Raw genomic sequence first — 17,111 nt, forward strand, 5'->3', positions numbered from 1 at the left:
CAGAATGTGAAGCAGGTTTCAGGCTCCGAGCTGTCAGCACAGAGCCCAATGCAGAGCTTGAACTCAGGAACCGAGAGATCATGACCTGAGTCAAAGTCGGACCCTTAACCGGCAGAACCACCCAGGGGCCCCTTAATTTAATTTTTTAAAAAGTAATCTCTACGTCCAACATGGAACTTGAAATTATGACCTCGAGATCAAGAGTCCCCTGGTCTACTGACTGAGCCAGCCAGTCGCCCCCAATGTGGGACAATATTAGATAATTCATATTTGAAACAGAGAAAAGGGACACCAGGTAAAAAAGAAAAAAAAATCAATCACTTAAGTTCTTTGTAAAATGATACAAAGATCTATGAATTCATACAACTCAGGCAGAAATACATTAATCTCCTGATGTTTTATGGTATTATTAATTTCTGAAGAAAGCAAAATGATTACTTCAAATATAATATTCCATGTTTGATGAACATGGGAGAAAGCCACACTTTAAAAAAAAATGCAGAAAAAGAAATGGAGCCTAAAGAAGAAATAGATAAAATGAAAGAATATATTGAATATTTATTATAGGTCTTCTCTCTGTTTCCCCTGTTCCAGGTATTAGGGGGCATGCAAGAGCTCCTGAAGGCAGACTCCCTCTCTCTTGGTGACAGAATGCCACTAAAGAAACAATTACAGACTGTGAAATTGTCTATAACCCAGCACTACACTGTATGAAACTGCCAGGGGCTATTAGAACAATTCAGAGAATGGGGCATCTCAGGGCTAGAGAAAGTAGGGGAGGCCTGACAAGGAGTCACATGCAGCCACGTGTAGCTTGCTGGGGAGAGTAAAAGGGAAGGGTTTGGTGAGCATTCTTGGTTAACTCTAGACTTATGCAATTTGTTCAAAACCTGCTCCTTTTTACAGCTATAGTAGTTGACATCCAAAACTGAATACATATCCAGTTGATTTCATATTACATACAGAATTATGCTGAAACGAGATAGGCCACTCCCCAAAATACCATACACAAATGGTATATATACATGGTTGACATTCGGAAACCTCCTTGGCCTTTGCTGAGATGCATGCCTGATGGGAGTTTGTGATGTGATCGGACTCCAGTTCTCACCACAGGATTTGGAATCGAAGAGTAGAGCTGTATGACCCCAAATAAAATGAAACAACACCCCATCAACTTGATTATCCTATTGGTGAAACATAGATTAGAAGGATATTTACTAACCAGAAGAGTATTTGCAGTCTTTGAGGGACATAAAGGCTCATTACTGTTATGTTCTGGAAAACTCACTATTAGAGCCTTCTCCTGGGATAGGAGAGTATTAATGAGACTAAGGGGTTGGATGACTGAACGTGAAGCTCAGGGTAAAGAAAGGGAAAGAGCAGAAAACCACCATGCCTTGGGTACCTGCTCTACCATGAGCAAGCACTGTGGTACATGCATGTTCATTTTACATATGTCAATTACATCTTTCAACGAACCTTACTAGGAAAGTTAAGTATAAGCAAAGCCTATGAAATTGCAAAGTCCTATGGTGTCTTCAACCCCCAAAACAGCAGGGTATCATCAGTGAATTTCCTATCAAAGACAGAAATCACCTGAAAATAGCATAAAGTGGCAATTTTCAGTAGCCACTAGCAAAAGTAATGATGACAACTGAAGAAATCATTAAAATGTCCAAAGAAAGTAGTCTATCCAAAACTTATTTTATGAAACTAAAGCTTAATTATCAGAAAACGGAATGCTATTGAAGGGCTTTGGAAAATACTGAGACCTGAAAAAATAAAATGGGATCAAAATTTTAAACTGCAAAATAAAAACTAAAAAAGGTTAATTACACTTCCAGAGAATGCAACATTACTGATTTCATTAAATGTTCAATTTCACATTTCAGTAACTTCTATTGTATTAAAAAAAAGTATAGGTTACTTTTAAAATCTTCACAAGAATTCCCAACTGTACAGAAATGCTGCGAAATCACAACCAATTGGAGTTAAATAATTTACTCGTAGGCTAGTAGTTTAAAAAGCAAAATGTAAAAATTGTTTTTTTCTTCAGTAAAATGTGGTTTGTGGATCTATTTAATATATTTGATATGCTGAGAGTAAGATCTCCAAAAGTAAGACTCCTCTGGGCTAGAAAGACCTAAAATGAGTCTACTTCAAATGCCTTTCATTTATGCTTATAACATTCAGCCCAAGACACAGAGGCAGCTCTGAGAGCTTTTTATGGTAACTCAGCACTGAGTCAGTATCCTGGCACACAGGTCCCCAAGTCAGCTGAAGGCATTTATGCATTATTGCTCCTTCATTACAGTTGATACCTGTGGTGTTTAGGGATCTTTCTTTACTTGTTCCAATTTATCCAAAATCATGTGGCTCCTTTGGTTTTATTCTTTTACTCATGACTCAGTTTCTGAATATTAAGGACATTTCAAATCTCAGCACTCCAATTCAATAGCCAAGAAAGGTTTGCAATCTGTTACTACAAATGGTCAAATTACTGATATCTGCCACAGAAACGCAGCCACAAGGATCATTTCTGACAGCTGTAATCTGTGGGCACAGCACAATAAAATTTACACATAAAAGAGGAAACAGTGCACAGGAAGTCAAAGTTATGGCTTCAAGATTTTCAGTTGCCACCTGATTCTAGCATTTCGAAAGTATTTTTTAAGTAACGCTCTCTCCTTGCTATAGAAATCCCATTTCTCAGAATTTGTCAGTTTGAAAACTACTCCAAGATGATAATGTGCTCAAGCAAAAGCCCACCTCCACAAATGATACCTGGACTGGGAGAAGCCCCTTTGTGGATAAACTAGGTATCAACAACACTAATGTTTACACACAGAAAACCTCAGGAAATCTATTCGTGGAGGTAACCTCCCTACAATCTGGTGTGTTAATGGGGGCAGAAGGGATCAACACAAAGACACTTGGGGCAGATGAAAATCCTGGAAGGCCATCAAGGGGACTGATCCAAGCTAGTGATTCTCAAACTTCAGAGCGCATGATAATCACCTCAAGTATTCATAAGACTTCAGGGCCTTACCACCACCCATGGCCTGGTGAGTTCAAGGTGGGGCCCAGCCAGATGATTCTCATGCACCTGATTACCCTGTTTCATTTTGGGGACTGTGTTGCAGAGAGAAGACAAGACAGAAGGGTTGGACTTGGAGAGCAATGATGTTTAGGGAATTTGGCCTTGTTAACCACTGTTTTACCAAGGGTCTAGTCCACAATAAGTTCTTTTTTTTTTTTTTTCAACGTTTATTTATTTTTGGGACAGAGAGAGACAGAGCATGAACGGGGGAGGGGCAGAGAGAGAGGGAGACACAGAATCGGAAACAGGCTCCAGGCTCCGAGCCATCAGCCCAGAGCCTGACGTGGGGCTCGAACTCCCGGACCGCGAGATCGTGACCTGGCTGAAGTCGGACGCTTAACCGACTGCGCCACCCAGGCGCCCCAAACAATAAGTTCTATTGTAGCCTCACAACTATATTTAAACCTATGCTTTGTTATCCTTGGTTGCTGTAGTAGGTAATTCTAAAATGAGAAGCTTGTAAAACACCTTACACCCCTTTGAAAGATATTTTAAAGAACAGAAGCAAAGACACTCCAAGTGGAGGGCACAACATAAGCCAAAACAAGGAAGCAGGAAGCCAAGTGCTTTTGCTTTTAGTCAAGGAAGCATGCAGTGTGGGTGAGGAAGAATGGAACAAGGATTGAAAGAGAGGGATTTTAACAACTCCCTTGACCTTCTCCACTGAGCAGTAGTGGCAGAAAGTCACTCACATGTCAGCAGCCTCAGTTTTGGCCTGTTAGGCTCAGGTCTTAAGGAAACCTTTCCTTTCATGTATTCATTCTTCCTGCCAGCTCCTCCCAACTCACCAGGATAGGGACCATGTGGGAAGTTCTTGTGTAAATATTTGCCATAACTATTTGAGTGTGGCACATTCATCTTACTAATAGATAGTTTTGGCAAAAATCAGTATCTTCTCTCTCCCCTGGACAGGAAAATTGTTTAAGGATTATAACTCTAAAAGAAAAACACCACCAGTACGAACAAAAAGCAGTGGTAGTGATGTTGGCGGGTGCTTAACAGATCAGCTGCCCTACCATCCAACTTTTTCATCATCACTATCACATACCCTGTCTTCCCTCCTGTTACTATGCCAATGCTCCTAGCTAAGGTCAGGATTTCTTTGTGTGCATGAGATCAGAGCTTCTTTTGTTGAGAGAGTCTTACCACAAAAAGCACGGCCTACATGGCTGGTGTCATTTCCAGTGCAAGCTGACTGTGGAGAGGGAACAGGCAGTTCTCGATACCCCCACTTGCCTACCCAAGTTGTTCCTTCACTTATTCCTGTTTTCTTTAGTATCATCAGTATTTCTGTCTTTGCTGGGCCAGACCTATCTATAAGCCAAAATACTATATAATTCCATGTTTTAAAAAGGGTCCTAGTCTCCTAATTCCTTCCAGATATAGTCCCATTTCTCTGCTCCCTTTCACAGCAAAACTTCTAGAGAGCGGCTTATATTTACTGTTTTCACTTTCTCAATTCCTACCTGTTCTTGAATTCACTCTGATATAAGGCTTTCTCTATCGGTCCACTGCAACAGCACATGTCAAGGTCATCAATCTCTACACCGCACTGCCAAATCCCAGGTCAACTGCCAGTCTTCATCATCTTCAACCTCCCAGCAGCTCTTGGTATTCCTTCCTTCATGAAATACTTACTTCACAGGACACTGTAGTCTGCTGGTTCTCATTTTAAATCACAGGGTGCTCCTTTTCAGTCTCTTTTGCTGGATGCTTCTCCATACCCTGACCTTTAATAGCAGTATCCTCTACAGCTCTGTTCTAAGTATTCTTCCCCCTTTCAGTCTACATTCCTTTCTGGGTGCTCTCATTCAGTTCCATGGCTTCAAATACCATCCATATGCTGGTGACCCTCAAATGCACATCATCAGCTCTAACCCCTTCCCTCAGCTCCATATAAGCATGGGTAGCTTCCTCTTCTATGTTTCCACTTGGATATCTAAGAGCATCTCAAACTTGTTTAACGTAAGATTCTTCACCTCCCCCCCACCAAAGCTGTTCCTCTCAGTATTTCCCACCAAAGTGAATGGCACCACCATTCATCCTTTTGTTCAAGCCAAAATTCTAAAGGCCATCTTCCATTTTTTCTCTTCCACCCACATCCAGTCACCTGTAAGTTATGTTATCTCTATCTTCAAAATTGTTCTTCTTACTACCTTCACTGCTATCCACCTGTTCAAGCCATCAGCATCTCTTACCTGCACTGCTGTATTAAGCTACGAACTGGTTCTTCTTGGTTTCTTTCATGTTTCTCTACTCCCTAATATTTGGGCTCTGTCTTCATCTTCCCACCTCATCTTTACTGGTTCCTTCTCTCCTCATGTTTCAGCCATAGTAACAGTCCTTTGGTGCATTTAAATGTGCCACATTCATCCTGACCACAGGGCCTTTGTATATGCTATTCCTGCTGGTAAGAACATTCTTCCTTTGCTGTCTACCTGTTAACTCCTGCTTTAGCTTTCAGCTCAAGTTTGACTTCCTAATGAAAGAGCTCTCCAATCCCAGTACAGAGCAAAGTTCCTTTCATAAACATCTTCAAATAACTGTGCTCTATTTTTATGGAATTTATTTTATACTGTAGGCAACAAAAAAGATTTGCTAAATGGATGGGTCAGGAAATGAATGACCTCTCCTAAGAATCTTTGATTCCATAAATCACCTATTCACTACATAGATCTCATATGAAAGCTAAATTAGCTAATAGTAATAGTCAACTAAATAATTCAGGGTTTGATGAGAAAAAGCACAAAAGAAAATGTACCCTAGGTTTGAAGCCACCATGTACACAAAATAAATAAATTAAGAACCTGAAATTTCAACTCGTAGGCCAGAAGGTTTTACTTTCCTCAGCAGCAAGTCTGTTATAAGATTTATCTCTTTGAAAATGTATAAAACTGTGACTTTATTTTTGTACTGTATTTTGCAATGTGTATGGGAAGGGGGTGGAAAGAAGCTTGTCTCAAAGTGTCCTGTATTTTTGGTACTTAATTTTCATCTCCCTTATGTTCCTTCTTTCTCAAATTGAGCAGTTGTTCTCATCAGAAACATCTACCAAGAACTTAACAGTGGGCACAATACAGCTTTGCACACAAGCTAGAGAGTCACATGTCTTATCCTTGTGAAATTTAGCCTGGATGCAGTTACTGTGTTACCTAATATTAGACATTCAGGTGGAAATAAACCACACAAGACCGTACTAATCACCAAGAGTCTGGTCATAGCTTTTGGTAGGACTTCACATAAAGCAGGGAAGCTACGTGGTTTGGGACAATATAGTTTGTAGATGAAAGTTAAAGGCATTTAACTTACTTGAACACACAGGAAGAAAGGATTGGCACATAAAAGAATGCATATTTTGAGTTCGAGGGTAGGGCAGTGTGACTTCTCAGCTAGTTACTATCAATTTGGCATGTATGAAGCACATAGTGGGTAGTAAAAGTGGGAGTTTGGGTCAAAATGCCTCTTTGAGGAGCCCTGATCAAACCATCTAAGGAAGGTAGCACCATGGAAGAAAGGTGGTCAACCTGAGAGATGTAGACCTAGCTCCTCCAACTTGCTTCTACACAGTTAGCAAAGCGATAATGTTTTCTTTCCAGTGTACGTTCTTCAACATATTTTAAATATCCTTAACATCTTTCAGAAATTTAGTTTTCTACCAATATTACATGACTAATACCTGTATGGATAAAGCAGGAAGAGTTGAAGGCTTATTTCTGGAACATATTGCACTCATAAGGCAAGGAAAATCTCATATGGCTTCATAATTTGAACAGGAAATGGCTAGGGTAGTTGAATGGGGAGAAGAGAGGGAAGCAGAATGGCAAAGAGCAGTGTCTGTTTCAACTATGCAGGAGTTCTACCAGACCCTGGAGCCCTCTCTACAAATTAGATCGGACTTGCCATCACCAGTGGAAAAACAGTGCTCACTTCTTATCAGCACTGACTTGGGTGGCAAGGGCATGATGTCATCGCATTTAGCAAAGGCTGATGGCCTTTTCCTTGGATTTGCTTTTGGAGTATCTTCTGTTTAAATGTATTACACAGAGCTCATCTCAAAGTAACTGTGCTCCTGTTTGATTAGCACCAGATAAAAATACTGAACATTGTGTGTTTACTCAAAAGCAGAATCTATACTTCTAAGTCTGTTACCCATTTGTGTGACCATGAAGTCTTCATAAACAGAGCGTAGATTTTTAGGTGAAGTAGAGAGAGACAGTGTTTACTTTAAAAAAGTCACATTGTGGTCACGATTTTCAGGAAGCTCAAGCAGAGCCTGTGTACATAAGGAACAAAATGTCAAATTTATCTTTGGTTTGAATTTCTGCCATTAAATATTCTAATTCAAGGCAAAATATCCCTGTGCACACAGGGCAGACATGATGACCAAATGATGATGCTGCATGATGATGATGTCAGCAGCCTGGACCTCTTCCCAGATAGCTCCCTGGACTACTTCATAGCCCTCTGCATGTACCCAGCATGTAGATCTTTGGTAATAAGGCCAGATACATGACAAATAGTTCCCATTTAAATCTGTGGCTTCCGGACATCCAGACAAAAAGATATGTGATTCTACTCACAGATATCAAACTAAATATGCTAAATTCTAAAGAGAGCTATTTCAGGAATCTCAATTAGTCTTCAAAATGGAAAAGCTTCTTCTGTACTTATGTAAAATATAATATGCCATATTATACTATTTGTTACTTCACAAGTTTTTAACACATCATTTTAACACCTCCACATCTATAAATGTAGACTGCAGCAGAAGCCATATTAGGCACATCTTATCAAAATCAAACCCTATATTACTGTGGCTCTTACCACCATCATACCTGGCATCTGGGGAAGACATATGGTATCTCTGGCCTATGGCTAGACACCTGAAGAATTCAACTGTTATCCTGAATGTGAAGGTGTTCGGGGCTGGACAAGAGGAGGAAGGAGAAGCAGGCAAACGTAGACTTGAAAGAAAGAATGTTCAAGAAACAGGGTAAATGACAAGTGTGGAAGTAAAGATCAGCCAGTTTCCTGAAGAACTTCACCTTTATTCTGTATCCTGAGATGACAGAGACAGGAAGCATGACAGCAGATAAAGCCATGACACTGTATTCTCTGGGACAGCTCCTGCCATTCTGGCTGCCCTCTAATCTCTTTTCCTGGCTCCTACTCCTTCTAGTACTGATGCAAATGTTTGATTTTTTCCCCCTGGATGTGCCTAATACAAGCCAATTTTATCAACTTCCAGAGATTCATCTTTATGTCTCCCCAAATTCATCTTTATGTCTCCCCAAATGTCTTCTCTAGTTCTGAATTTTGCTGAGAGCATTATTTTCAGTAGTCTACCAGCCTTCTCAGTTGGCTGTATAAAAGAAACTTCAATCTTCATGTATCCAACTCAGGGGTCATATCTTATTCCCAGTGCTGAGTACATGGTAGACACTTAATGCATTCCGCTGAGTTAAAATGAATGAAGAAAGATTAGAAATGATTCAAGTGGCCAGCAACAGGGCTCGTTAAATAAACAATGGTACATCTACTCAATAGAACATGATACAACTATCAAAGAAAAAAGAAACATAAACAAATGAGGGGCTTTCTAAGTATTAATGTGGAAAGACTGCCAGGATTTTTTAGGGGAAAAAGCAACGTGCTGTATTATGCACCTGCCAGGCAGAAAAGAACACTGGAAGGTCATGCAAGAAACAAATAAAAGTGGTTATTACAGGCTGGGGGTAAGGAATAAATATGGAAGGTGGGAGTGAGATTTTTCAGTGTATATTCTTGTTATATTACTTGATTTTTGAACTATGTTCATTTATCACCTATTTAAAATGAATAGTAATACTTTTTAAAAAGTGAGACAAGTTAATTCAGAGACAAAGGACAAGAATCCCTGGATTTGAAGCTTTCAAATTTGAGATCAGACTAAAAAAAAAATCATTTTGTGCCTCCTCTCCAATGAGCTGCAATTGTCATCAATTTAAATGTCTTACTTGTTAGCCACCAAGCGCATAACAGTCCAGTCCTTTGGAAACATCTCTGGGCGTATCAATATTCGGAACACAGTAAATATCTGCAGCAGAAAATCCTTGGATAGGAAGGAAACAGACCATTTTACTGAGTTATTGTAATTGTCAACACACACACACGCACAGGCACACACACAGCACTGTTGTTACCATTTCCAAAGAAACTACAGAGAAGGGAGCCATGTTTTCATAGTTCACCAGGAGAAAGAATCATCACCCTTCCCATTCTCAACACCCAAGTGGTTTGCTACTCTTCCCAAACGTTCTCTTTTCTTTCTCATAAATGGTGGGAATGTCTTCTCATTCCTCTTCACAAGCTCTAAGCATTTAGGTTTTATAAATAAAGGGGAAGACTGGCTTAGCAGGCAAATATGTTCTCTTCTTTTATTATAGTCTTAAACATCAGAACTTCTCATATTGAGAGAACTATCAACAATCCTTCCTTTTAAGTGTCAAAATTTAGAAAGTTATATTCATTAAAAAGAATTTTCAGCAAACACCCATGTTTCTTAGAGGGCATTCTGAAGATATAGTATTAATAGTATGCATGTAGGTTTACAGAATCTGAGCATGCTATGCGGAATACACTCAAATAAGGATGTGTGCTAGGCCAAGCCCAGTGGTGAGTGCTTAGTAGCTATGAGTGTCAAAGAATTCTTCACAGAGATGTCATGCCAGAAGGCAGTGGTATTTACTAAGATGTTATCCTTAAACCCATCACCTGGAAACACTCTTGACAGGAGGCTATTTCCAGACACAGAAATACCTCTTCTTAAAACATTACAAGTAATAGGATCCCAAATGTTGCAGCATTTTATACTTAAAGGCAACTCTAGGAGATAACACACTACATGTAATGAGTGACATAAAGCGTGACCAATCAGAAAGAAATTGGCTCAATCTAGCTCTTATTTAGACTTATTAACTAGAAAACAAAGATTTCTTGGTAACCTTAAGCAATGCTAGGAAAATACATCTCGCTGCCAATCTGATTGAAGTCAACAGTATGTTGATGCTTAAAACAAACAAACAAAAAAACAAACACAGGAGTTTTATATATGAAACCCAACAACACACTATGTTAAACGTGTAAGCTGCTTGAATATAAGATTACAGTTGTCATTGATATGATGAGGAGATAGCTAGAATCTGAAAATATAAGGAACATCTGGTGGCTGTGTGTATGTGTGTGTGGTTTTTTAACATACTCTAACAGCTTTGATCAAGCCCATAAATATTTTGACAAGGATTTATTTTAGCTTCTTTGGCATCAACACACATAGACTGATATGTAGTATGTACCATGTGGAAATGCGCCCGGTAGGTCACTTTTCTTTAACTGGCCAGATTTTTCTTATGTAGGAAGAGTTTCCCAAATGCATTCCATGGCAGGTCAGATCATTTGGGGAAACACTTCACATTCTAGCCCTCTCTTGAGAAAGGTCATTAGCATACTAAAACTGTGAGAAGCCCTTTTTGATGCATTTCTAAAACTTATTCCAAAAAGTTTTTCAATTTATTCTTTTGGGTGTCCCAGACATGAATATATTATAATCCCTCCAAAAACGGATGTTTGCATTTACCTTTCAAAGAATTTGATCCTACTTCAGTTTCCTATCTTGTTGCACTTGCTTAGATAGAAAAAAAATCATGAAGGTGGGAAGTCACATCTCACAGTCCACAATTACTTAGGAATGTTGAAATAATTTCTATAACATTGAAATTTCATCTTTTCTCCTCAAAACTTTTAGACAATTGGAAAATGGAGGTAGCACCCTTCGTGCTTGGGTGTCTGTAGGGGGGAAGGTAGGAGAGAGGGATTTCGGTTGCACAGAGAAAAAAGTGACTGAAAAAGTGGCTACAGGAGGCAGGGTATCTACCTCCTGGGCTGGCAACTTTGGTTGTTCTTCTTTCGCAGTGCTGGGGACGAAGGGAAAGTTATTCCAGGTATAGGAGCTGGGGACAGACAACCTGTTTCTGTGCCATCTCATTTTCTTGTTCCCAGTTATCTCACAAAGTAAAAAGTGTGGCAGCATGTGCATTGTGCCAATGCTCACGTATTGACAGAAATCTTTATTTGCCCTGAGAGAACTTTTTGGCATCTCATATAGCTCTCTCTGGTATCCACGCAAGCTTCACCTACCTTCATAGAGCCAAACACATTCATTGTGGAAATCTTACAATCAAAATAGAAGAACATTCCATTAACAATCAGAAAATCTAGATTTTAATCCTGGATCTGCAACAAACTAACTCGATGACGTTGGCAATTTATTTGATCTGCCTGGAAGTGAGTTCTCATCCTTGGAAAATGTGGGACCTTTAAGGTCCCTTGTGGTTAGGGGTGATTTAAAAAAGTTAATATGATCACTTATCTATTCATATAATAGACAAAAATGTTTCCTTATTTCTAAATTGTAGGCCAATGTTTCATCAGATGGTAACATGAATACCTTCCACTGTAGCACTTACATGTAATTTAGTTCAGTAAGTATTTATTGTCAACTGCCATGTAACAGGTATCATTTCAAACTCAGTCCCAGTTAACTAAAGCACTAACATCTGAACGCTAGATTCTTTGACACCACCCTCCTGCCTGCCCTCCCCAAATACAGCGGTATTTCCCTAAATACTTTTCGGCTCTGATCATTTCACAGAATAAGTACTTTTGCATAGATATGTGAAGTTATTTTGCACACATGACAATAACTAACAGATCTTTCCCATAATTTAAAAAAAGAACATTGGTACAATAATATTCCTGTTTGGATAGCAAGAAATAAGGGTTTCATATGCCACTGTTTGAAAATTGGTAGCCTGGGAGCAGTTTCTTTTTGTTTACTTCAAATAGCACAACATGGTAACTTAACTGCATTGCCTGTTTTATTCAAATCAAGGTTCAAAATAAAAAAAAAAAGAAACAGGGAGGTGGTACGTTACAGAAGCACGTTTTCTGCAGTGCAAGAGGTTTAAGAAAGGAAGTTCGTATGAAAACCAAAATGATAAAAAGTTCCATTCTCAAAAGACAAGAAAGCAAGAGCAATTTTTTGTGATTTTCAAAATTATCACTAACATTTATTCATCCATAAATATTGGGTGCTTTCTAAAGCACCAGGCAAATGTGTTAGATGCTGGGTTACACCTAGTGGGGTAAGATACATTCTGTTATTGATTCATGCAAGAGTAGTTCTGGAGGGCCTGCGATTTGTCATACCACAATCAGCTGAATGTGACACCCGCCTTCATGGAGCTTACGGTTTGGTGGGCAGGATGAATGTGTATCTAAAAACCACAGACAACATGTGTGCACTACCAACGAGGGAAGTGTGAGGACCAAGTAGTCCAGGTAGAGGGAAGAGCACCAAGCTTGAAAGCCAAGAGACAACACGGCTGTCTGGATTGTAGTGGGGAGTGGCAAGAAATGGGGGTGAAAGATAAGAAGGGAAAAATCAAAAGCTGACAGATGATAGATAGGGACCAATCAAAGATAAATACACAGAAGAAAGATAAATAAAAGGTAAATAAATATCATTCTTTCTTCATGGTAAGGAACGTGGAAATTTACCCTGAGGGCGATGAGAAGGCCGTTAGGGGTCTCATGCAGATGTGGGAGAAGATTAAATGTATTTTACATTCATTTTCTGACTGTGTCATACAAAAGTTGTTTTGTGTTTACACATAAGACTGTGGTATGTGAACAGCACAGGATAGAAATTAAGTTTACGAAACAGAATTAGTGAGAGACAGGAGACAGAACTCTGAGATCATGAAACGTGAATTAAGAACTCAAGAAAATAAAGCATCACCAGGTAGATAGACCAGCACACAGTCTCCTTGTGTCAAAATCAATGAACAGGGACAGAGCCTTCTAGGAACACATTTCCTTTACTTACGATTTAAAGTAGAGTCGAATATTATTTTAAAAATTTGCCACAAATTTCAAATGTGTAACACCCTTGATATGGAGTTTGAATTCAAATAAAGGGTGTTAATAATCATTATCATAGTGAAATTCATACCCTTAAAGTTGAATAAGCACATTATGTAAAAATAACTCCCAAGTGGTCTTCAGTCTTCAAGAGCTATAGAATTATTTTTCTATAATAAAGACTATAAGCTGAAATAATCATATGGAAAAAGATGGTTTGTGAGGTGTGCAGACATTTACTGAGAGGGTTGTTTCAACGAACAAAGATATAATATTCCAGGCTCTGTGCTTAGGACACAAAGACATGGTCCCTATTCTCACAGAGCACAGTCATCAAGGAGTCAAGGAGACAATAATTACAAAGCAATGTTGGATGTTATCACGAAGAGGGGGTGGTGGGCACTGTATTCTGTGAATGCTTCATAAAGAAAGAGATTCCTAGGCTGGATTTTACAGAATGAGTCAAAATCAGGGAAGGGATTAATAGGCGTACAAAATAAGTAATGCAAATGAGTAGTTGTGGAATAGGCATTTCAGGTAGATTAAAAAAAAAAAAAGAAAAGAAAAGAAAAGAAACAGAAAAGGATTCGGAGGAATTAAACCCAAGTAATTTTAAGTGGCTAGAGTGAGATGTGTTTGGAAGAGAGTAGAGGGTAGAGGATACTGAGAATGGAAGGTAGACTGAAGACAGGGATGATGTTGGCAAAGACTGGGTCTTGTCCCATAGGGAATGTGAAGTCCTCAGGGCTTTAAAGTTGGACTGTGATGTGATCAGATATAATTCTGGAAAGCTAGTGGGCCAGTATATGAGAGACAATGAAAGGTTTTAATAGTGCTGTACTTAACTTCCAGAACATGTATAATATCACATTTAAGCAGGATCCCCACAGTTCTATTTGAAAAGTCATAATCAACAAAGAACAGGAAACTCACTGCTCTCTATGTACCAGAAATACCATGGATATGGACAAAACTTTAGCCCTCAGTAGAAGGTGGGTGTATAATAAAATGTTACTGACTACAGAAGGAGGAAAAAAAAAAAACCTAATCACTTCCTAGTCTTGCTTTTGTTCATTTCTAAAATAATGCCATTCTACAGAAGGAAAGAACTAAATAATGCAGAGTACCAGTCCTTGGGTCCTTGGTTCTACACAGTTCTCTTGACATTGTTACTTACACCACTCACACATAGCACCCAAGGACCAAGGAGAAGAAATGGGATACTGTTCAAAATGTCAGAAGCTACCCCAAAAATCACCCTGGAGACGTCCTGATTCTTCAAGCAAGAATGGAGTAAAAACACCAATAGTCTTAGTAAATATGAGAACTACATACTTTCAAATTTGTTTTCATTTAGAGAACCACTGTGAAATGCTAGGCCAAATCTTTCTTTGAATTGATAAGAGTAAAGAAAAAAAAGCAGTGATGCTAGGAATAAAGAACAACAAAAATGTTAACCTGAATGTTTCAACATCTAATCTGTCAGTATTAATGAAGATTTAAAGTGCACATATCGCAGTTCTACTTCAGGAATTCATTCTGCAGCAATAAGGCCACAAGCACAGAGAGATGTGTTATCATGATGTTCACCACTATACCCTTTCCGTTGGCAAAAATCAGAAACATCCTGAATACCCAACAAAAGGGGAACGATTACATTATTTAGCATCCATACAATGAGATTCAGAAGAATAAAATACGTAACAAGCTCTATAATGTTCAGGACATATTACTATGTGGAAAAGTGCAACTACTATGAATGCTATATTCCATTAAAAATACGTGTGTATATACCATAAAAAATAATCTATGAGGATACAACCTTATGTGTTAACAGTAGCTCCCTCTGGGCATCAGAAAACATGTATGTGGAAGGGAGGCAGACATATACTTTGATCACTTTTAACTAGTAGGTTAAATGGGATTCTTCCCGTCTAATCCCAATAGCAGTTATAATTTTCCATTGACTATCACTTTACTAAGCTCTACCCTCCCTTATGTATTATACATTCCATTTCTAATCTAAAGGTAGATACAAAACCCTCAAATAACTCTTTCCATTAACTTGGCCTTTCATCTCCATGACTGGAATTGCCTTATTACTTTTAAAGAGTGGACAAATGAAATTTTATGCAATTTGATAGCGAAGATTTTGGTTTCTAACAAATGTCATTAGAGTTTAGGGAAAAGGTGAGTTGAGCTGCGTGAACAAGAGCTCAGATGTTAATGGAATTCCAGGCCCTCTCAGTTACTTCTTTGGGGGGGGGGGGGGGGGGGGCGGGGGGAGGAGTTGGGGGGTTGGTTGGCTGGGAGTAAAATGAGGCACTGTAGGAAAAGTCTTTAGCGCTGCATCTGGCCCATAGCAGTGAGGGTGGTGGTGAGGAGGTAATATCAGCCATCATCACTGTTGTTTATATACATCCCACTCAATTATAACTTAATGATTTAGATGCTGTTAATAACATGAAAGCATTAAGACTAGCAAAGACTGTTTTGCTCGTCTTGATATCCCTAATGTCTAGCCACTGTGCTCAATATGTGTTTGTTGAATCAAGTAACTGTCATTTGTAATAAAATAGTAATAGTGCCAACCTCAGGGGGTTCTTCTGAGGATTCAGGGAGTTAATATTAATCAACCTTTTAGAACAGTACCTTGCATGTACTAAGATTTACAATTATATAAATGTTTACTGTTTGAGGTTCTCAGCTCTTTACCACAATAGCCAAAGCTCAAAGTGGTCTAAAATGTTGGTGATAATCCATTTGGCAGCAAAACCTGACCTGAACTATTTAGTCTTTATTTAACCTCACCTAGAGTGAATATTTTTTAACTGCACAAATATTAAGATTTTTTATTAGAGTGGCTATGCCCATATATAGTCTGTGTACCATATAGATTACCTTTCTGAAATGTCAAAAGATTCTAATTTCTAAAATGCACTTAATATTAAGGACTTGGCATAAGGGACAGTGGACCAGTGTTACTATTTTTAAAAGATCTTGTAATTTAGATTTCAGTAGCATAAATAGGGATATTTGGGTTTTAAGAAAACTGAGAACAAGAAAAATCTGTTAAAAGGTGACATCTGAACTTTTAAAATGCAGATTAAAACCGGATGAGTAGCCTTTAGTAAAAAAAAAAAAAAAAAAAAAAATTTAAAAAAAATGACTTTTAGCTTGCCTTCACTCCAGTTACTCCCCTTTCATTCTTACACTGGAAAGGTGATCTTCCTCCTAGTCACAGATACTTCTGTCCCCTCCTGCTGCCTTTGCAGGGAACCTCACCACCCTTGCACTTCTTCCTTAGGTCTTTGGCTTCTCCTCCACCAGCTCTAATCATCCATATTCAAACATGCTTAAGTCTCCTCCAAAATAAATATTTCTACGACATCCAAAGTTCCCCTTTAGTACACACCTGTCCTCCCTTTCTTGAAACATGGCATGCATCTATTGTATCTTTTTCATTTTTTCATTCTGCAATTCATGACAGCTTTGTTTCCACCCTCACCACTGTATTGAAATTGCTCAAGTTCATCAACAATAGGAACAGACCCTTTTATGATCCCACCTCACCGCCCTGCAGTAGCCAGTACTGTTCAACACTTCTCCGCCCCCCCCCCCCCCCCCGCCTTCATGCTCAGGATTCTACTTAGAGCTCTTCAATTACATGCTCTACACTCTTCTGTGTTCACATTTACTTCCCTATCAATTACTATTCACTAGCTGATAATTCCCAAATCTACAACTGTAGCCTAGCTCTGTCTCTTGAACTTCAGACACTGTTTATAAGACATTCATTTTAATGTCCCTCAAGTGACCAAACTCAAGCTGAAACTGAATTTATGTTTGCTCCCAAACCTGTACACCCATATCTCCTTGGTTCCCCGTGCAGTGAGTGGCACCCACATCTGGCCTGTTGTCAGAGAGCCTGGGATTCATCTTCAACTCCTTCTTCTCTCTCCTTCACCTCTTCTCACTCCTTCATCTTTTTTTTTTTTTTTTTTTTTTTTATGAAATCAGTTACCAACACCTGTCAACTGAACTTCCT

At 38.9% G+C, this 17,111-nt stretch overlaps 1 protein-coding gene across 5 annotated transcripts in view; it reads right to left on the reverse strand.

Moving 5' to 3' along the window:
- The window catches only part of DOCK4 (dedicator of cytokinesis 4), a 434,026-nt gene that overhangs the window by 72,662 nt on the left and 344,253 nt on the right, over positions 1-17,111 (reverse strand). For all 5 annotated transcript variants that reach the window (XM_043589284.1, XM_043589283.1, XM_043589286.1 and 2 more), the window contains exon 27: positions 9,100-9,194. In XM_043589284.1, coding sequence (XP_043445219.1) covers positions 9,100-9,194 — 95 coding nt within the window. The remainder of the gene's footprint in view (positions 1-9,099; positions 9,195-17,111) is intronic.

This window comes from Prionailurus bengalensis, chromosome A2, assembly GCF_016509475.1.
Source record: "Prionailurus bengalensis isolate Pbe53 chromosome A2, Fcat_Pben_1.1_paternal_pri, whole genome shotgun sequence".
NCBI lineage: Eukaryota > Metazoa > Chordata > Mammalia > Carnivora > Felidae > Prionailurus > Prionailurus bengalensis.